At 62.5% G+C, this 21,348-nt stretch overlaps 1 protein-coding gene across 3 annotated transcripts; it reads left to right on the forward strand.

Annotated features, from left to right (window-relative positions):
• Positions 1–83: 83 nt before the first annotated feature.
• Positions 84–20,480, forward strand: SNAPC4 (small nuclear RNA activating complex polypeptide 4). 3 transcript variants are annotated; one of them, XM_035015455.1, is made up of 25 exons: positions 84–403; positions 681–825; positions 1,584–1,630; positions 2,607–2,774; positions 2,924–3,049; positions 3,577–3,655; positions 4,018–4,099; positions 4,887–4,991; positions 5,078–5,150; positions 5,503–5,667; positions 8,429–8,576; positions 8,812–8,918; positions 9,067–9,161; positions 10,842–10,936; positions 11,911–11,990; positions 12,305–12,980; positions 13,148–13,248; positions 13,579–13,662; positions 13,816–14,062; positions 14,518–14,588; positions 15,084–15,194; positions 15,894–15,918; positions 16,473–18,163; positions 19,213–19,336; positions 20,279–20,480. In XM_035015455.1, the coding sequence occupies exons 2-24, from the start codon at positions 696–698 to the stop codon at positions 19,327–19,329; spliced, it is 4,623 nt and encodes a 1,540-aa protein (XP_034871346.1). In that variant the 5' UTR covers positions 84–403; positions 681–695; the 3' UTR covers positions 19,330–19,336; positions 20,279–20,480. The 3 variants fall into 3 exon arrangements, with proteins under 3 accessions (XP_034871346.1, XP_034871347.1, XP_034871348.1); XM_035015456.1 differs by having other exon boundaries at positions 687–825; XM_035015457.1 differs by lacking the exon at positions 13,148–13,248 and having other exon boundaries at positions 12,305–12,781.
• Positions 20,481–21,348: the final 868 nt, after the last annotated feature.

A 21,348-nucleotide genomic window follows, 5' to 3' on the forward strand; every position in this document is an offset into this window, starting at 1 on the left:
CGGCTGGGCGGCCGCCGGAAGCGTGGGGGGCGGCGGCGCTGGCCGAGGGTGAGGGCGGCAGCGCGGTGGCCGGCCCGGGCGGGCCGGGGCGGGAGGAGCAGGGCGGGGGCCGCGCCGTCCACCCCGAGTGCGCAGCGAGCGCGCGGCTGCGGCTGCCGGTCTGCGGCGGGGTCCTCCCCGGGCCTGGCCTCCGGCCGCGGGTCCGTGCAAGCCTCGCGAGCCCCCGGCTCTTCCCGGCCCTCCACCCCTTCGGCCTCTGGACGCGGGGCCGCTGCCCTCGGGGCGGCCTCCCGGCGCCACACCGAGCCAGCTGCGTCCCCGGGCCGGCCGCGCCTGCCGCTGTGCGCCCGGGCTCAGGTTTCCCAGGGCCTGCGGCTCGTTCTTGTCCTGGGGTGCCCTCGCGGTGAGCCCCGCCGCGTCTGCAGCCGGCGCCCGGCCGGGCGGGGGGAGACGGAGACCGGGCGCATCTCTCCGGCCCCTGGGCCACGGGCTCGGAGCGGGCAGGCCACGCCCACGGGGCTTCAGCGCCTAGGGGAGCAGCCTGGGTGCTTCGGGGGGGGAGGTGTCAGGTCAGTGGTCCAGGGCTCCCCCGAGCGGGCCGCCGGCTTCGGTGGGCGTCTGTCGTCCCCCCGGGCTGCACGTGGGAAGGACGGTCCCTGAAATCCTGTGATCTGTCCCAGCGGCAGGCGGGAGTCATGGACGTAGACGCGGAGAGAGAGAAGATAGCAAAGGAGATCGCGGAGCTTGAGAGGATTTTGGATCCCACGTCCTCGGGCATCGCAGTGGGGGTCTCGGAGTCCGGTCTCACGTTGGATTCTGACGCAGGTGAGCTCTCGCAGGCCACAGCTGGACCCCGTCCATCTGCCCTCCAGACGAGCGGGGTGCTCGGCCGCGCTGATCTCTGCCTTTCCTCCCCGAGGCGGCCTGTAGGCGCTCCTCCTCAGCTGGCCGCGACCTGCTGGCTGTGAGTGAGCGCGCGGTCTCGGGAGGCTGGCGGGCTGTCCTCGGGAGCCAGAAGGTTCCAGAGCTCAGCTTGTCCACTGCCACCGTGCTGGACAGCAGAGTGTCACCCCCACGTGCTGCCCTCGGTGCTCCCCTGGCCCTGAGGCCCCTCACCGCAGCTCTGGTCGGAGGCCTGCCCGCACGGTCGGAATCTATGAGAAACTGGGCCCTCAGGCCTCTCCCCAGCACCAGGTGCAGCTCTGAGGCTGTTTCTCAGGGTTTCGGACTACGCCAGGGCTGCCTTTCACCTGTAATCAGGGCCTCGGCCCTGCCCCCGCCCCCGACTGACTCCAGCACCCCCAGCACAGGGCTGGCTCCTTCGAGGCCTCCCCTCGTGGCCCTGGTGCGTCTTCCCTCTCTGGCTGACCCTGCCATCGGTTCAGGGCCTCTCCTGCCGAGTCAGTGAGTAGCGCTCAGCCGGCTGCTGGGGAAGGAAGGTCCCGTTTTGTCCTGAGGCCTTTCAGCCCCTCCCCCGCCTGTGGCCATCAGGAAAGACCCTGTGCCACACCTGCTGGTCATCTCTTTAGCGGATACGGAGTCCTGTTGCCGGTCACCCACACGGTGTGCTTGTGTTCCCACAGATTCACTGCCAGAGGAGGACTCAGAGGCTGCTGCTTCCCCAGGCTCGGTAACTACTGGCCGGGGCTGTCTGTGGTGCCCACCAAGGCAGACTCCACCCTGCCAGTGGGCCCAAGACCAAGGGGGGGGTGCTGTGAGCACATCTCGGTGTTTCTGTGCGTGTGTTACCGGAAGTGACATGTCTCAAAGTATTTGCCACCAGAATTAGAATTGTTCCTGGGATAACCTTTGTCCGAGGTTTGGCGTTTGTGTTTCCTGACTTTTCTAAGCTCTCTGTAACACGTGTGTGTCTGGGCATGGCGTCACACGTGGAAGGTTTTGAGCGTGCTGCCTGGGTCTGGCCCCTTGTAGCCTGCTTGTCTGTGCCTCAGTTTGCAGCGTGCAGTGGGGTACTCACAGCGCAGGTCAGTCCGTGCGTGTGATTGCCCAGGACGGTGCCTGGCACATAGTCCCTCAGTCAGGCCAGTTTTTATTGCTACTTTTTGTTTATTTTAGAATTTCATGTTAATTTGGAGAATTTTTACAGTTTGTTTTTGTTTTTTCACGAAGACAGCAGGTACAGGGTTGATTCTGATTTTTAACGGCCGGGTAGTGCCCCTGGCTTAGATTTACTATAGTTCCTCACCTGACAGTCCCGCCCGCTGTTCCTGGGTTTTAGTCCTGCTGGTGCTGCAGCGGCCGTCCTCACACGTGTTGGGGCTCACCGTCCCCTGCCAGTGACGAGGGCACACGGGCCCGTTCTGAGCCTTGAGTTCCATAGAAATATTTATTGTGGGAAGTGGATAGTATTTAGCTTTTCATACTTTCCCACCCGAGATATATTTCCAGATGTTTGTTTTCTTTGTTTTAAGTTGTGGAACGTGCACATGCTGGACATAGTCCCACATCAGGGTGGTCTCCTGCTGGCCCAGGGACCGGAGCGTGAGCTCAGAGGCTCGTTGTGCCACCCTGGGTCACGGGGGGGGGGGGGGGGGGCAGCGTTTGCATGCCTCCTTCCTCACCTGCAGTTTCCTGCCTGTAACCAGGAAGAGGAGAGGTGGGGTGAGGCCAGCAATGGTGAGGATGACCCCAAGGAAAAGACCCTTCCTGAAGACCCAGAGACCTGCCTGCAGTTGAACATGGTCTACCAGGAGGTCATCCAGGAGAGGCTGGTAGAGGTCAGCCTCCTACTGGCCCAGAACCAGGAGCAGCAGGTAGGAGAGGGCCTGGCCCTCAGAACCCCCATGGCCAGACACTCCAGAACAGGGCTTTGAGCTGTGTCTGTTCCCTGACTGCCCGGGTCCCATTCACAAAGGGAGTCGCTGCTGCCTGACCCCAGATGGGCCCCTTGTATCTGCCGCAGGAGGAGATCATGTGTGACCTGGCAGGATCCAAAGCCTCCAAGGTGAAGGACGGCAAGAGCCTGCCTCCGAATCTGTACATAGGGCACTTCATGAAGCCCTACTTCAAGGACAGGGTGACAGGAGTGGTGAGTAGCAGGAGCCCAGCTCTCATTAGGGAGGGCAGAGAGGGGGAGTCAGGCTGCATGGGAAGGAGCTCTCGGTTCCATACCTGCTGTGGGTGTTGTGAATTCCTTTGCATTGTTCGGGGTGATGTTCTCCAGCCTCCTTCAAATTCTTTTTGGTTGCCAGTGGTGAAAGGGTCTCCAGCCCTGGAATATGGCAAGCTGACCTCTGCTCCACAGACGAACCCCGGGGGCATTTCCATAAGAGGTGGCACCATGGGTGGGGCAGCTTGGCAGAATCGTGGCAGCCTGGTAGCGAGGTCCTGTGGAGCCGCTGATCCCACCCCATGCTCCTCACGGCCCCCAGCCACTCACCAGGGAGTAGCTCTGGGCCCAGGTGTCTGGTGCCAGGCCTCCCACGTGGCCGAGCTGCTCAAGGAGGCTGAGGGAAAGGGCTCCAGAGTCTTAGTGAGGCCCCAGAGCGACATGCTTGGCCCGTGAGGTGCGCATACCTGGTTCTGTCCACGGTGTGACACTGCTTTGCCCGGCAGGGGCCTCCTGCCAATGAAGAGACGCGGGAGAAGGCTGCCCAGGGCATCAAGGCTTTCGAGGAGCTCCTGGTGACTAAGTGTAAGTGCCCTGGCCGGGGCCTCAGCACCACAGCCCTGCCTCTCCTCAGACGCCCTCCTGTGGCTCTGTGGGCTCCTTTGGGCCCTAACTATTGGGACTGGCCCCTCAAAGCCCTTGCCTGTCCCCGGCCATGTGGGGCCACCGTCCCCACAGCTCGCTGGTCTCCCTTTTCATCCCTGAACACCCAGCCCCGGGGGCCCAGCTGTGAGCTTGGGCCAGGGCATCCTGCTCGCTGGACAGAGGGCCCTGGGCCCACAGCCCGGCCCCCCTGCCAGCTCTGTGGTCTTGGCCTGGTCCTGTGCCCACAGCTTCCTCACATGAAAGTAGGGGAAGGCGCTGCTGATGTCATTGTTTCTTGTCAGGGAAAAACTGGGAAAAGGCCTTGCTCCGAAGATCAGTGGTGAGCGACCGCTTGCAGCGCCTGCTTCAGCCCAAGTTACTGAAGTAAGTCTGAGCACAGCCACGGACGTCAGCCTCCCTGGGCTGGATGCTTTGTCACAGGCACTCAGTGTGGCCGCGTCCCCCTGCTCCCAGCAGAAGAGGTGCTGATCCCTGGAACTTTTCCCCAAAGACGCAGCTGGGCTCAAGGTCGGACATGCGAGAACTGGGCAGGCCGAGTGGCCTCATTCAGTCACGCAGCTCGGGCACTTTCTCTGTTCTGAATGAGGACCGTTTGTGAGACTTTTTATGTTGTGCTGGGGTGACACCATGTGACCAAATCACAGCACCTGGGGTCGGGCCAGGGGTCCCAGGGGCTGCCCCTAGTCTCACGGCTTGATGTGTGGGTCAGGATTTTTCAGGGGTGGCTTCCTCCTCCCTGGACTCCGGAAGGGGCAACTGCAGGCTTAAGTAGGCCCTGGCTCTGTCGCCAGGCTGCCCGCAGAACACCTCCCTGCGTGCCGGGTCCAAGGCAGGCAGCTGGGACGTCGAACCCGCGGTCTAAGTTCCCGTCTGTGTCTTAGGCGGCTGCAGTGACCGCAAGAGCGAGAGTGTCGCTGCTTCCTGTGGGCGGGAAGCCGGGCAGCCTCCGGCCTGCACAAGGCAGGCTTGGAGTCGGAGCCAGGCTCCGGTGTGTGCTCCCTGACGCGCGGCTTCATCTGTGGAGTGACGTGCATGCCTGGGTACTCAGGGAAACTGCGCTGGCCCCAAGACGCCCACTCCTACTCCCCCCCCGCCCACCCAGAGCACAGCCGTGACGTGGGTAACCCTGGTGTCTCTGCCTGCCCCGTAGGCTTGAGTACTTGCACCAGAAACGGAGTAGGGTGACGAGCGAGGCAGAGAGGCAGGTCCTGGAGAAGCAGAGCAGGGAGGCGGAGAGGGAAGTCCAGGACATTCGGTGAGCTGGGTGTTACAGGGAGGCTGTGGTCTGGGGAGAGGCATGGAAGGCCCGGCGTGACCCTGGCAGCCTGTCCCTGTCTCCAGGCAACTCCCAGAGGAGGCCTTGCTGGGGAACAGGCTGGACAGCCACGACTGGGAGAAGATTTCTAACGTTAACGTAAGTTGGGCAACACTGGGCTGATGGCGGCTCATGACCGTCCTGGCAGCCGAGGGCGTGGGCTAGGATCGGCAAGGTCAGATTCAGGCAGTCAGGCTGAGTCCCTGGTGGCCGCCAGACCTGCCGCGAAGCCTCTGGTCAGGCGAGTGTCAGGCCCACCCCGCTGGGGTGAGCTGCCTTTTCAGAGACGGATGAGTGTGAAGGTTCAGGCTTCATGCTTGGAGCCGAACCCCCACTTCCGGGTGTGTGAGTCCTGGCAACCTGGACTGGGACCCCACTTCTCCCCGGGTGCCAAGCCGCCAGCCGTCCGCGAGCAATAGTCCCTGCAGCTTGGGTTTCTCTGTTGGTGCAGTTTGAGGGTGGCCGCAGTGCGGAGGAGATCCGGAAGTTCTGGCAGAACTGCGAGCACCCGAGCATCAACAAGCAGGAGTGGAGCGGGCAGGAGGTAGACCAGCTGAAGGCCCTTGCAGCCAAGCATGGCCATCTGCAGTGGCAGAAGATTGCCAAGGAGCTGGGGGTGAGGACCGGAGGGGCCTCGGGTGCACGGCTGGGAGGCTGGGGGGCTTGGGGTCACCACGGGCTGGGTGTCACAGCCCAGCACTGGGAGCTAGCAGATTGCTTCATCATGCGGCTCTTGAGGGTGTGGCCTGCAGGGAGAACAGCCTCTCCGCCCCTCTCTGGGCCAGGTCTCTGGAGGCTTCTGGCTCCTCAGCCTCCATCTGTCTCTGAGTGCTCACCCATCTTCCGCCTCCCTCCCAGGGCCTGGCTTATCTGGATCGTTCCTTATTTCCATCAAGCTCAGGAGTTGGTCCTGGTGGGTTTTGAGGGGAATACTCTTCCCGGTTTCCTCTGGGCCCTTGTGGTGTTTTCCTCGTTTCTAAAGTGAGGACCAAGAGTTTCACTCAGCCTGTCTGCACTGTGAAGGTGTTGGAAGCTCGCCTCTCTGAGAACAGCTCACTGTGAACTAGGACTCTTTGCTGCCTCTTCAGACCGTAGTTTGCGTAGGGAGGTCCTTCTCGTCTGTACGTGGTTAAGTGTCTCAGGAATCCTTGTGTTGTGCTCTGGTTTGAATTTCACTGGCCCACGGCCTGAGAGGGTGAGGAGTAAAGTCTGCGTGTTTGAATGGATCACTCCACAGACAGGCACACGATTGCAGCGAACTGACGAAACCGAAGCTGCGCAGAGACCGGCATGGATCCTGGGGTGGCACATGGTCTGTCTGTCCTGCCGAGCTTAGTCTGTGGAGCCGCTTGGCCGGAGCGCTGGGCCGGCCTCAGGCACGCTTCCCCCTTGTGTTTTTGCTGGTTGTGTTTCACGTACTGGGCTGCTGAGTAACCTGGTGCACGTACACTTAGCTTTATACGCTTGGTAAGTCGGGCTTTTAAAGTCATTTTTAGTCTCTGTTTTCTTCATTTTGGGGCTTTATTTAGGGTTTTGGTTTAGAGCAGCGTTGGTTCTCAGTAAAACCAAGAGGAAGGTGCGGAGACTCCCCTGTGTCCTTCGCCCCCCACCAGCATCATCCCTTCCCAGAATGGTGCTTCTGTTCAACCAAGGACAGGTCTGTGCTGACCCCCCGCCGCACCCAGAGCCACGTGCACGTCAGGGCTGTGCTGCTGGGGGCTGCCCTGTGTGCGCTTGGACAGCGCACGGGGACACGTGTCCGCGGGGCGGCCTCCTGCAGACTAGTGCTCAGCCGCCCCCGCTGTGCCTCTTCCAGGGCCGCCTGGAGCTGGGGGCCTGTCCCCACGGCTTCCCCCTCTCAGGAGCTGAGGTGCCTCCGGGCCTTTTCCCGGCCTGCCCACACATTCCTTTTTAGCACTAAAAACACCCCGTTTTCTGGATGGACCTCGCTTTGTCCCTCCACCTGCTGAGGGCATCTTGGTCGTTTCCAGGATTTGGCGGTTGTGAAGGTGTTAACATCTGTGCCGAGGCGTTCGTGTGGATGTGAGTTTTCGGGTCCTTTGGCTAAACACCAGGGAGCGGTTGTATGCTGAGAGGATGTTTGGGTCTGTCCTGCAGAGTGGCCACCCCGTGCTGTGCACCCCCAGCCACAAGCAGGGGTCCTGCTGCCCCGCATCCTCACCAGCCTGTGGCGGTGTCCGGGCTCCAGACTTGGGCTGCTCTTGCAGGCGTGTGTTCGTGTCGCGTTTGCTTCTGCATCTCCGTGATGACCAGCACGTGCTGGTTTAGCTTTCATCTGCGTGTCTTTTTTGGCCAAGTGTCTGTGTAGGTTTTTGGCTTATTTTTAATCATTGTTTTCCTGCTGAGTTTATTTATTTATTTATTTGTTTTAAATGTTTATTTGTCAGAGAGAGTGAACACAAGCAGAGAGAGTGGGAGAGGGAGAAGCAGGCATCCCGCGGAGCAGGGAGCCCGATGGAGGCCTCGATCCCAGGACCCTGGGATCAGGACCTGAGCCAAAGGCAGACGCTTAACTGACTGAGCCCCCCAGGCACCCCTTGCTGAGTTTTAAAGTCTTGTGTATTTGGAATAACAGTTCTTACCAGACACGTCTTACGAGCGTTTCCTCCTGTCTGCAGTCTGTCTTCTCATTTTTCTGACGTCTTCCACTGAGCGAAAGGTCTCAGTCTTAGCTGAGTCCAGCTGATCCGTTCTTTCAAGGACCAGCCTTTTGGTGTTGTGTCTTAAAAGGCATCACCAAACCCAAACCTCATGGGCATGTGGACTGCATGCGTCCAACTGTACGTGTTCTCTGTAACTCCAGGATTTTCTTCAGGAAAAAAGAGAGTTCAAATCACATTCATTAGCTTTTGGGAAATAGTTTCCCCATAAGGGGGTAAGTGAGGGGACAGGCTTGGGCGACCGCGTCTGCCGTGGAGACTGGTGGTTTATGTGCTGAGCTGGAGCCCACATGGAAGCCGAGATACAGTCACTGCAGAGCTCTCCCTGGGGTGGCGACCCCAAAGAGGCCCGTCGGGGCCCCAGGGTTAGGGCCACAGAGCAGCCCTTAGGTCGTCAGAGGCGCGAGCTTTGCAGGGAGGCTCCTCCTCCAGGCCGCTGAGCTGGCGGTGCCCGTTGAGGAGTCCAGTGTCGCTCTGGGGTCTTGTGAATACAGCGTTACGGACTTTTCTGGACACGCTGTGTGTCTGTGAATGTGCAGACTGGTGCTCCACGGCCTTCTTCTGTCAGGCTCTCCACTGTCCCTTCAGGATCTGCTAGGGGCGATAAGGCTGTTGGTTCACAGCACCCTGGCCGTCCCTCTGCGGGGGGTGCATACCCAGTAACACCCACTTTGCTTTGGTTTGGGGCCTTGGAAGACCAACCGCAGCGCCTTCCAGTGCCTGCAGAAGTACCAGCAGCACAACAAGGCTCTGAAGCGCAAGGAGTGGACGCGGGAGGAGGACCGCCTGCTCACCCAGCTCGTCCAGGAGATGCGCGTCGGCAGCCACATCCCTTACCGGAGAAGTGAGTGTCCACGTGGGCCCTGCTCCCTGTGCTCCCCGCTGAGGCTCGCGAGCCTCCAGACCCAAGGCCCCTCACGGGTGGAGGCAGCTCAGTCATGACAGGCATGAGGGGCTGGAGGGGGACGTCTGGGGTCACCCAGCCCCCGCACCCCATGGCCCAGTGACCTAGTGACCAGAGCAGCTCCTTGCTGAGTGACCCAGGAAGCGGGGTGCCCATCAGGCCCCTTTGTCCCCAGTTGTCTACTACATGGAAGGGAGAGACTCCATGCAGCTCATCTATCGGTGGACCAAGAGCTTGGACCCCAGCCTGAAGAAGGGGTTCTGGGCCCCAGAGGAAGACGCGGTGAGTATACGGTCGTAGAAGCCAAGGAGAGCCGTCCTCTGGGATGTGAGCCTCGGCGCCCACTGTCCCTTCTGAAATGGACTGATGCGGGCTGGGGAGCTTACGGCTGCCTGCAGAGGCCTTACTCGTTCGCTGTCCTTTCCTGCAGAAGTTGCTTCGAGCAGTTGCCAAATACGGGCAGCAGGATTGGTTTAAAATCCGGGAAGAGGTGCCAGGTAGGAGCGATGCCCAGTGCCGAGATCGGTGAGTTGGACCCCGCTGGGTGAGGGAGGCCTTGCTGGGGTTGCTTCCGGATAGGCCGGAGGGTGGGCGAGCAGCCTGTGGCCCCAGGGGTTCTGCTGGCAGAGCTGGGGTGGCCTGGGAGCCCTGCGTAGCCGGGGTGTCTGGTCAGGAAGCAGGATGCCTGTTGGTTTTTTGGAACCAGACTTTTGTACAGGCTCAACCTGAGGGGGCCCAGGGGGCGTTTCCCTGACCCTGTTGCTGGAGCTCCTGTTCCAGACCCCTGACGGCAAGGTCTCTGGAAGGCCGCTTTGGCGACGTTCTTTTCTCAGCCTGTTTTTTTTTTAACGGCTCATAACAACCTAATTTGTATGTTGTGTAACTTACTCCCATGAGGGTTGCGGTTCTGGGGGGTTACTGTCCTCGGTGAGCTGTGCAGCCGCACCCCCAGGCAACTTCAGAACGCTGTGACCACCCCCCAGAGAAACGCCGTTTCCCAACAACAACAACAAACAACTGAGGGAAGGGACGAGGGCTCGAATAGACCCTTCTCCAGAGAGCGCACGAGACTCGGCCTGGTGTCGTCAGTCGTTGCAGAAACACGGGGAGAGCGGCCGCGGGATGCCACGTCGCGCATCGGGACGGTGGTTTTAAGGCCGCACGAAAGGGCAGGTGCAGCCGAGGGTGCGGAGCGTGCGTGGTGTGGGTGCCGCGGACGAGCTGCGGCGCTTCCTTGGGCAGTTAGCCGTGGAACCGCAGTGTTGCCGGCGAACTGCCGCCCGCCCGCCCGCGGGAACCGGGAGCCGGGCCTCACACGGGCACCTTCGCACGCGTGGTCCTAGCCACAGGGGTCACGGTGGCCGCGCGGCAGGAGCCGACCATGTCAGTGGAGGAAGAGGTTAGCGACAGAAGCCGTTCTCCAGCTGGGTGGACGCTAGGGTACCGCTGGGCCTTGACGACGAGACCCCAGGGCGCCTGGTTGGCGTGGTCAGTGAGCGCCCAACTCCTGATCTTGGGGCCATGGGTTCGAGCCCCGCGTTGGGTGTAGAGAGGACTGAACAGATAAGCAGACCAAGTCCCAACACACCCCCCGTGGGTTCGTTCGCCTTGGCAACGGGAGCGTCTGTGGACGGGCACGCTCATTGCTCTTGGACGTGTGCCTGCGAGTGGGGTTTTCAGGGCATGTGATGCTGTGGTTTCCCGCGGCGGCAGCCCCACCCTGTGCCCCCGTGGGAGACACCCTCACCAGCCCCCGGGAGCCCCGGCTCCGGCAGGCGTGGGGTGTCAGGTGGCATCTCAGTGGCTTCCGTTCACGGCTCCCTGACGGCTCCTGGCATTGAGCGTCTGTGTGTGTTGACCGGCCCTTTGCGTGTCTTTTCTGGAGAAACGTCTATTTTTGTTGTTTGCTCAGTTAAAAAAGCAAGTTGTCTTTGTGTCACGGGCTAGTGTGAGTTGATACGTGTTCGGCTACAAGTCCCTTATCCGAGGCCTCATCTGCCCGTCTTTCTCGCTGGCATCCTGTGAGACACATCAAGGTTTTAATTTTCACGAAGTTCAGTTATTCTGTGTTTTCTGTTCGTCCCCTGAGCTTTTGGTGCCGGGTCTCAGGAGCCCTTGCCGGCGTGGGGACAGCCACGGGAACGTGGAAAGCCTCAGGAGGGCGTTCTGGTGCCCGAAACACCCCCGTGTCCTTCCCGCTTTCAGGTACCTCAGACGACTGCACTTCAGCTTGAAAAAGGGACGATGGAACGCAAGTGAAGAGGGGAAGCTGCTTGAGCTGATCGAGAAGTACGGTGTTGGTGAGTCCTGGGCCTCTGCAGGCCCTGAGCCCCCAGGAGGCGCGGCTCGCGGAGACCCCAGCTGCCTCCCTGTCCCCAGCTTCTCCCCAGCTCAGTGGGCAGCAGCTTTTCCCCCTTGCGCACTGCGGAACGGTCGGGTTGGAAAGTTCAGGAGCGCCGTCACTCCACTCCTGTCTTGGAGGTGGCTGCTGCTGGCCACGTGCACCTGCCCAGCCCACTCTCGGGGCCCTTTTCTAGGGCAGGTTTTTTTAAAGTTGAGTCACTCGGTGTGAGTTCACGGATTCCACCGCTTCTCACTTAGCGTTCTGTTGTCCGTTGTGAATGTTCTTCTGTCTTCACGTGTCCTGTGTTCTCCCGTTGTTGTCGACACCCACATCCTGTCTCCTTGAGGAAGAGCACAGAACTTCCTCAGCCGCCTATCTCTTGACGGACGTTTCCGTTGTTTCTCATTTCTGCCGCCGAGCTGGAAGGAGCCAAGGGCTCGGTCGCTGCATCTGCTTATTATCTGCGGCATCTCCTTAGGAACAGACCCTAGACGTGGCATTGCCAAGTTCAGGTGTATGCAGAATCCTGAGTGTGGCACGGAGTCACACTGCCCTGAAAACAAGGTCCCAGCGTCCTCCCCCCATGGGGTCGGGAGAGAGAATAGTTTGCCGTGTTTGGTGTAGAAGCCGGGGTGTGGCAGAATCGCAGGGTCCGTGTTTACATAAACGCAGATGGTTTTTTTCCTCTTGTGTGTGTGTTCTCTAGAGTCTTGCTAAAGGGCTGATTATCCGTTGAGAATCTGAAGGCCCGCTTGTCACAGAGCTTCTCCGATGTGGGGAGCAGCGTGCAGCGGAGCGCGTGTTCTCACGGAACACGGTGCAGGTCTTCTGCGGGAGACTGCGCGTCTGCGAGAAGAGCCTCTCGTTCAGGTTGTAAACGTGTCATCAAAGACCGTGGGAAGCAACTTCTGCGTTGTCTTGCTTTTGTAGGTCACTGGGCAAAAATAGCTTCTGAACTACCCCATCGGACAGGCTCCCAGTGTCTGAGCAAGTGGAAGATCATGGTCAGGGTGAGGCTTTATCAAAAGTCAGTCGAAGGCCCTGTACCCGTGGGACCAGCATCACCGCCGGGCGGGGAGGGGAGGAGGGACGTCTGGCTTCTGGCCCTGGCATCTCTTCTTCCCGGAAGCCGAGGGCAGAGAGCCCCGGCCTCTCCGACAGCTGCTGTCACCTCAGAGCATTCGGGGGAGCGGGGTGCCGTGCTCCCCACGCGCCGTGTCCAAACCTGCTTGGGGTCTCTCCCCAAAGGGCTGGCCTGCCTGCCTGTTGTCCCTGGTCCGTGAGCCCTGGGCGGCCGAGGCCTCCAAGTAGCCCTTCCCCACAGAAGAAGCAGAGTCGGGGGAGGAGGCGGCGGCGGCCCCTTGGCAGCGTGCGGTGGAGCTCCAGCAGCGGGGACAGCAGCAGCGGGGACAGCAGCAGCGGGGACGGCAGCAGCGGGGACAGCGAGGACTCGGAGCCAGAGGAAGCCCCAGAGGCCGGGGCAGGTGGCCAGGCGCTGCCGTCCGCACAGCACACTGTGCCGGACATGGACCTGTGGGTGCCTGCCAGGCAGAGCGCCAGTGAGCCGTGCGGAGGGGGAGCCCGGGGCTGGCCAGGACGCCGTGCCGCCCCCCCCAGCCCTCCCAGGGCCTCCAGCGAGCCTCAGGCCAGCAGAGCTGCTTGCCCCACAGCCTCGGGTCCCGCAGAGGAGGCGGGCCAGGCACACACTCCCTCCGGGACCCACGGCACCAGCATGAGCGGCATCGGGCACCCAGGCTCGGCGGACACGCACCTCTCGAGCCCAGAGGAGCCGGCAGACGAGGTAGGCCCCAGACCCCAGTGCACCCCACGTGGCTGCTCGGGGGTCACCCAGCTGGTGCTGGGGCACAGCGGGCCGGCCTGCACTCGCATCAGCTGCGTTCCTGGCTGCGGCGGGGCAGACGCCCGTCCTGGCTCCAGAGAACATTGGCTTCTGGTCCTCAGCAGACTCGTGTCCAGGGCAGCAGCCTCTGCTTCCCCAGGTTTGCTTTATGGGCCGTGCAGGAGAGCTGCTTGGGGTTCTGCCGGGTGGGCCCGCAGACTTGGAGTCATTTCTGACCTGTTTGTCCCCGAGCAGGGGTGGGGCGGGGGCAGCAAGCAGGAGGGTGTCCCCTTGGCTTGCGGAAGTCCAGGCACCTCTCCCGTGCAGGGTCCCACTGTCCCCTGGCCCTGTGTATGCCTGTCCCAGTCAGCGTCCGAGGTGTCCGGGCCCTGGCCGCCTCCCTGGCTCTGGCCATGTGCGGAGTTGCGGTGAGCAGGCTGGCCTGTCCTGGGAGAGGTTGGAGATTCTGGGGCACCTGAGGGGACAGCGGGCTGTCCAGGCAGCCGGGCAGACTGCACGCGGTGCCATCAGCTTGGGGGCTGGCTGGGGGAGCAGGGGCCCTCTGCTGGTGCTGGCTGCAGCCAAGCCGGGCAGGCGTGTGGGTGGCCAGGCCTCAGGGACCCGCCTGAGGCCGCCATGCTTCAGAGAGCCTCCACCCCCCCCGCGTTGGGGTCGGGGCGCAGGGGCGTGCGTGCTGTCTCTGAAGGCCCTGCGCCAGGGCCCCCCACGCGCCCAGCCTCACGCTGTCTTTTCGTTAGAGTGGGAGTCATCTGCTGAAGGTGCCACTGGAGAGCGTGCTGCAGGTGCTCAGGACCAACACAGCCCGCTGGCGCCAGGCTCTGGTAGGAGCCCCCGCCACCCCCCGCTACCACTGCCCTGTCGGCCCAGGGCCCCTCCCCAGTCCAGGGAAGGAGTGGAGGATGGCAGGGGGGGCCATGCGCAGCCCTGGAGCTCAGCCTGGCTGGGAAGCCCAGGTGTCTTTCTTCCTTACACAGAAGGAGAAACTGAGGCAGCCGTGCCCGCTCAGCCCATCCCTGGGGGCCAGCCCCAGTGACAGCGGTGTGGCCGGGCCCCATGTACGGCGGCTGTGGCACAGGACGGTCGGGAACAGGCGGCGGTGGCGGGGACACGCCCTGCAGAGGAGGCTCGTTGAGCGCCAGCTTCTGGTGGCCATGAGCCCGTGGGTGGGCGACGTTGTCCTGCCCTGCACCCGCCGGAGGCCTGCCGCCATGCACACCCGAGGTACTGCCCCAGGGAGGGCTCCTTTGAGAGCCTCCTGGGGGGCCCGGCGGGGAGACGCAGGGCAGATGCGGGGTGATCCTGCTGGGGAGAGGGTGCACGGGGAGGGACCCGTGTGCCGATCTCGTCTTTCTAGAAAGCGTGCCCTTGGAGGGCTGTTTGGGTTTTGTCTCTTTCTTGCTCAGCACACGAGGGACAGTGTGGGAATGACCAGCCACTTGGGCCTTCGCAAGGGTCTTCTCGGGGCTCGGGTGGGCGGTGCCTGCGTGCAGGTTTCTGCAGAGCTGGTTGTGTTCTCGGGCCGGGGGGGGTACTTCAAAGGCCAGTCGGGGCCGGCCTGCCCTCTGGGCTCCTGCCCTTCCTTCTGGCTGAGCATGGCGGCAGATGGATGTGGGGTTCTTTGGGGCCTCAGGGAGAGGGGCCTTGGTAACCGCACATGTGTGCGCTTGTTCCCTCAGCCGATGGCATCAGGAAGCAGCTGCGAGACGCCCAGCTGGCCAGCACTCCCGCGTTCACCATCTTTATCCAGGTGAGAAGCCCCGCCCCGCAGGCAGAGCTTTCCTGTTTTGTGCTTGGTTTTCTTTGGGTGAAGATGGATTCACTTCTTAAAGTCTAACTTCTTGAAGTTTTAGACCCTTGGAAAGGGCCTTTCAGTGGCTTGCGACGCTTAGCAGGCCAGCTGCTGTGGAAGGGACAGCCCCGTCCCTGCCACCATCAGTTAAACCTCATCCTGAGAAGGGACGGGGGTGCTGGGAGCCCCAGTGCGTAAATGGAAGCTCAGAGAAAGGAGACCCCGGCCCGGAGGGAGCTCTACTCCGATGCCCCTGGGCCCTGAGGCCAGGCGGGGGCTGAGCAAAGGGGTCATGGCCTTGAGGGGCTGTGCTGGACTCCGGACCTACCCCGAGCAGTGGTCAGAGCTGGCTCAAGTTCATCGCAGACGCCCTTGTCATCTTAGCCCTGGGCGGGGAAGGGGGACAGGCTCTTGTCATGTGTGTGCCATGCACGTGTCACACGCGTCCCTCAGCTGTTCCAGATTGACACTGCTGGGTGCATGGAGGTCGTTCGAGAGAGGAAGGCCCAGACCCCTGCCCTGCTCCAGGCTGGCACTCGGGACCCAGTGCCTGGGCTCCTACAGGTGAGAAGTAGGGGGTGAGCACCCGGTCTCTGCCACCCTCCCTCCTCTTCCCGACGCGGCAGGGCCAGTGCTGGGGTGGGTAGCAGCTGTCCAGCCAGAGAGTAAGAGACAGGAGGCATTCCCGGGTCCCCCGGAGGGGAGGCTGGTCCAGCCCGAGAGCAGCCCTCCTGGCTCTTGGGCCTCTCACGGCAACCCTTCTAGGAGGTGTTTGCTCATCTGCGTGGAGCCCTGAGGGCTTCACAACATGTCGGGGTGGGAGGGGGCAGAGCTGGTACTGTGCCGCCCCTGCGTGGAGGTCTCCAAGCTCTTGGGCATCTACTGCTCTGGGCATTGGCCCTGCTGGGGTGGGATGCCAGGTGTGGGAGAGGTCACGTTCCCGGGTCAAGTTACAACTCTGAAGGGAATGACAGAACGACCAGGTTGGCCCTGTGGTGCCATCTAGGCCCCAGAGACCCCAAGTCCTTCTGCCTGGGGAGCCAAGCCCCTGCCTCTCTCTCAAACCCCACACAGGCCTGACTTCACTGTGATGAGCTCACCCGGTGGTGCCTGTAGGAGGATGTGGGGAGGGAGGGAGGCCGGCCCTGGTGCTTGGGCCTTGCTCCCACTGCAGGTGAGAGCAGAAGGAAGGCTTTGCTGCAGGTGGAGAAGAGCAGGTCTGGGCCCTGGGACTTCCCTGAGACGCACACTCTTGTTTTTCAGATGTCTTCGTCGCAGAACCCTGCAGGTATTGTCTGTCCTCTTGCCTTGACTATCTAACCTAATGGGAAAGGGGTGTTGGATCTCGGGTTCTGACCAGCACAGCTGTGGCCCTGGTGATAGGTCTTGTCCGAATCCCACGGCAGTGGCAGAAGCGTGGCCGGCGGGAGTGGGCAGAGGCAGCTCCTCGAGCTCCTACCTGCTCCGCACATAAGCCAGCCCGGGGCATCCCGGAGGGGCCTCTGCTGCTGGCTGCCACCAGCCTCCCCACACCAGCAGCATCGTGCGAGGCTCTGGGGGCTGGGAGACCACGCGAGGAGGGCGGTGGTGCCCAGTGGTCGTTGTTTTGAAGATACCGAAGGCGCGGGGCTGGTGGCCGGTACCTGGCGGGCCGTGCTGCCCTGGCTGCAGCAGGAGCTCGAGGAGGTCTGGGAACATGCAGATCAGATGCCAAAGCTCCTGCTCTGTACTCCCAGCAGCCGCCCACCCTCCAGGACGGCCCTCCGATGGGACATGGGGGAGGCACGTCTGCAGTCCGCACGCGTGGAGCTCATCCGCATCTGTGTTGTGTCTTCTCTGCAGGCCGCAGCTCCGGGAATCCGCCAGCGCGAGAAGCTGCAAAGCAGAGCACCGGCCACAAAGGGAGCAGGGGTTTACAGCCCTGCCATGCCGAGTCCAGCCCACCAGCGCCCCCGCCCGCTCCGTGTGGCCCCCGGCCCAAGCCCAAGACCGTCTCCGAGCTGCTGCGGGAGAAGCGGCTTCGGGAGGCCCGGGCCAGGAAGGCCGCCGCCCCAGGCGCCGTGGCTCTCCCACCACAGCTGCTGCTGTCCTCGCCACTGGTCCTCCAGCCCCGTCTACCGCAGGCCCCCCCCACCCCCGAGGCCCCGGGCCCGGCTGCCACAGACACGGCGCTCTCTGGGCCTGGGATCCCTGCAGCAGTGGGGCTGAGTACTTCAGGCAAGAACGAGAGACCCTCCACCCTGCCAGTCTTGGACCACACCCTGGCCTCCACAGAGGCTGCCCCTGCTGCCTCCAGAGCTCCAGTTCCCAGCCGGGTCCTTGTGAGTGGCCATCAGGGTGGCCTGGGACAGTCTCAGGCCCCAGCCGCGTCCCGGAAGCAGGGCCTGCCTGAGGCACCACTCTTTCTCCCGGCAGCCCCCAGCCCCATTCAGCTGCCTCTCCAGCCCCTCAGCCTGCCACCAGCTCTGGGCACCCTCAAGGGTGGGCCTCACGTGGCGGCCAGCACGCCTCTGCCTGTCACCTGGGTGCTCACAGCCCAGGGGCTGCTCCCGGTGCCAGCCGTGGTGGGCCTTCCTGGGGCGGCAGGGACCTCTGGTCCCAAGGGACTGTCTGTGACTCTGCCGTCCTCCCTGCCTGGGATGCAGGTAGGCCAGGGCCCCAGGCCCCCTGGGCTGAGCCACCCCTGGCAGCCCCCGGCCAACGTGGACACAGACTCAGATTCTCTCTCCAGGACAGACCTCTCGACCCTTCCGATGCCTTGCCAATCCCAAAGTTCTGTGGAAGTGGGCAGTGACGTGGCCCGTGCCCCTGGGGGACCTTTCCCCGGAGAGGCCCAAGTGGCCAGGGAAATAGCTGTGCCCAGGATACCCTCCCAGGCCACACTTCTGGCTGACCATCCTGAGGCAAAACCCCCGTGGTCCAGCCAGCCCCCTCTGCAAGCTGGCACTAGCCCTGGGAGTGGCCCAGGAGGGACACTGGGGTACCCGGGCCCAGGGGGACTCACGGGACCTCTGGGCCTAGAGAGGCCACCCCCACCCCGGCCTGGGCCTGAGAGGGGTGCCTTGGACCTGGACCTCCTGTCCCAGGAGAGTGAGGCAGCCGTGCGGGATTGGCTGAGGGGACAGCAGGGGGTGTGCGTGCCCCCGCTAGGGAGCAGGCTGCCCTACCAGCCCCCAGCCTTGTGCAGCCTGCGGGCCCTGTCTGGACTCTTGCTGCACAAGAAGGCCTTGGAGCGGAGAGCCACCTCCCTCGTGCCCAGTGGGGCAGCCGGAGGCCTGCAGGCCTCGCTGGGACAGGTGCAGAGGCAGCTCCAGGACAGCCCGGCCTACCTGCTGCTGAAGGCGCGGTTCCTGGCAGCCTTCACCCTCCCCGCACTCCTGGCCACCCTGTCTCCCCACGGCGTCCCCACCACCCTGTCGGTGGCCACAAGGGCCGAGCCGGAGAGCGAGGATGACCTGGGGGAGTTGGAGCTCACTGATGGCTGCTCCCCAAGTGGTCTTCGGCCGGGGCCGGCAGCCACCATCCCCATTCAGGTAGGCGGCCGTGGGCACAGAGCCGCCCCCCTGCTCCCCCGTGGCCGTCTGCAGCGCCCCCACCCGGTTGTGGGTGGGAGTTTGGCCAGTAGGGCTGGCCCACTGGTTGCTGGGGAGGAGAAAGCTGGCTCCAGGCCTGTTCAGTCTGTGTGGATGTGGCCCTCCCTGAGGCCAGTGTGGAAAACAGGAAGGAACCTCTACACTCACGACGCCCCTTGGCCCCTCTTGGGGCTGCTGCCCCCACTACAAAGCCTTGCCTGAGGGAGCGGGTGACCTCGGGCCCTGTGCTCCCCGCGCACATACGGGCTTCTGCATTGGGGTGCTAACTCCACAGAGGTGGGCCTGCGCTTGTTCTTGCGCATCTGGGGACACCGAGGTGTCCTTCTAGCTGTCACCTCTGGCACCATGTACCCCAAAAGAGCTTTCTGAGCCATGGAGGCAAACCTCTTTCCTTATTCCCTAGCCAGAAGCCTGATACAAAACATGCAGGAAGGTGTCCCTATGTCCTCTGTGGCTGCGTGTGCCCACGGGGCTCCCAGCACGTGTCCTCTGGCCCTGTTCCTGGGGCCAGCAGGAGAGCCAGGCCACCTCATTGTGTGTCACGTCAGGGAGGTTGTGGGGTCTCCTGCAGGGGGTGGCCCTTCCCCAGCTGGGGCTTTGCGGAGGCAGCGTCTGTGGCTGGTGAGGGGGGAGGGCCTCCTGTCCCCTGGCCTGCGTGCAGGCTCTCCACTGTCATCCACCTGCGTTCCTCGGCACCACCCTGCCAGCCTGGCTGGGAGAACCGGGACACGGGAGGCTGGCTCTCCAGCGTCACCAAGGGGACTGGGGGGTTGGTGGGAAGCCAGAGCCCACATGTGGCTGTGTCTCTCTTGCGGGAGCCTCAGTTCGTTTGCAAGCCACAGTGTCTCTGCGGGGACAGGTCTGGGGAGCTGCATGTCCCTGGCACTGCAGCTTCCTCCCTGGTGTGACTCCTCACGGCCCCCACTTTCCCTGCCTGTTCTGCTAGGGAGTCACTCTTGTCCTCTGCCTGGGTTTTTTTTTTTTTCCAGGGAGCCCCAGACCCTGGGCAGGGTTCTGACTCTTCCTGCCTGGATGGTCCTGACAACCTTGATGTGCTGAAAACCAGGCACGCCTGGCACGCCCGGAAGAGGAGGCGGCTGGTGTGAGCGCAGGGTAAGCGTGGGCCTTCCCCGTGGCTCCGCTCTGGGCACGTGGGAGCCACAGCTGTCCAGATGCAGGGCAGGCTGGCCCTTAGCAGCTCGCGTCAAGTGTGATGGTGTTAGGTGGGGTGTGGGTATGTACAGGCCTCTCGGGGCAGGCCCGGGGTTGTGGAGGCCCCCGGGGGACGGGCCATCTAATCCCCCTCACCCGTTGGGTTCCACACCCCAGGCTCTGGTGCTTCCTTCGTGCTAGCACACATGTGCCTCAGGGCCTTTGCACTGCTGGACCCTCTGCGTAGCTTCCTCCTCCTCTGTCTGTAGGGCTCATTCCCTTTGTCCGATCACATCTCTGCTCAGTGATCACCTCCTCAGAGATGCAGTCTAGGACTGTTCTCCTGAGGGAGTGCCATTGTCCCAGCGTCATTTTTCTTGATGGCACTCTGCTCTCTACACCTGACACGGTCTATATGCATATTTGTCATTTCTGCCATGAACGTGTGCCCGTACGGGGAGTAACGTAGTTTTTGCTGCTGGGGCCCCAGTGTGCAGACAACAGGCACCAAGGAGGCCCTCAGCACAGATTAGTTGAGTTCATGGGGTGGAGAACCCATGGGGGGGAAGGACTCTGTCCAGGTCCACAGGTCCCCAGAGACAGGAGCCAGTTCCCCTGAGCATGGTGGGGGCTGTGCCCTGAGAGGTCCTGGCTCCTGGAATAGGGCAGATGGGTCCACAGAGGGGATGCCAACGGCGGGGGTGTCCCTTGGAAGCCCACCCAGGCCCCAGGGTCTGCCCTCAGCATGGCCGCTGTGTGGACTGCAGGTGGGCAGCCCACCTGCTTCTGCTGTGCCCTCAAAGGGGGCATGGTGCCAGCTTTGGTTCCTGCCCTGCAGCACCGTCCATGGGGTCTGGCTGGGAGTCTGGGGGTCCCCACCATCAGAGCATCTTTGCATTCCAGGAGGCAGGAGCCGTGCTGGACCCTGGTGAGCCCACCTGCCCGGAGAGCCCCTCACCGACCCTTCCGGAGAAAGCCAAAGCAGCTGGAGATTGGGGAGGCTCTGCTAGCAGGGACCGTGAGGCCAGAGGGGCTTGGCTGGTCCTCAGGCACAAATTGGGATGTTTGAAGGAATAAAGGAATGGCTTATTTTTTTTATTAAAAAGCAAGCCGCCAGGCTCTTGTGATGTTGCCCCGAGAGACCGGGCAGTGTGCAGAGGGTTGGGGCCTCCTCTGGCCGCATCGGGAGCCGGCGGGCTGGGCCCTGAGATCCGAGGAGCCCCCTGAACCCCAAGCCTCAGTGTTGGATGTGGGGTGCCCTTTCCACGAGACATGCTTGTGGCTCAGACCGCAGGGCCTGCCACGAGCTCCCAGGTGGCCGCTGGTCTTGGTGCGGCCACGGGGACTGGGGCGGACCCGCCTCGCTGCCTTCTGCCCACACGGCTAACCCAGGTGGGCGCCTGGAACCAGCGGCAGTCAAGCTACCGATAAGTGGTGCAGTGGCCCCAGGCCAGGCCGCCTTCCTCCCGAGCGGCTGCTGCTTGGCAGGAGGCCAGGCCCCAGCACCATCCACAGCCCTGCCTGAGGGGCGCTCAGCCTTGGCTTTGGTGGGCAGCCTTTTGAGGCACTTGGTTCTAGAGGCTTTGTTCTGTGGTCTCCACGTGTGACCCTCCCCCGGGTGCCGCACCCTCTGGGACTGACCCACCACCACACAGCCCCGTGAAAGTGCTTTCACTTTTCAGTTTGTGCCCAGTGCTTTCTTGGCTCGTTTCTACTTTTCCTAGGGGCTTCTTTGGACCTGTGGTTATTTAGAGGTTTCTGTTTAATTTTCGAATGTCTAAGGATTTTCCAGTTAGCTTTTTGTTACTAATTTCTAGTTTCTGATATGAAGAACATGATGTTTCTGTCGTTGAATCTTTACAAACCCCACCGTGAGGGAGACACCTTTTATTAGCTTCGTTTTGCAAAACGGGGGGACACCGGTGGTCACAGCTCCAGGCCCAGGACTGGCTGCTTCTGGAGGTGTGATGTCA

This window comes from Mirounga leonina, unplaced genomic scaffold, assembly GCF_011800145.1.
Source record: "Mirounga leonina isolate KUSES-001 unplaced genomic scaffold, KU_Mleo_1.0 Mir_170, whole genome shotgun sequence".
NCBI classification, from domain to species: domain Eukaryota; kingdom Metazoa; phylum Chordata; class Mammalia; order Carnivora; family Phocidae; genus Mirounga; species Mirounga leonina.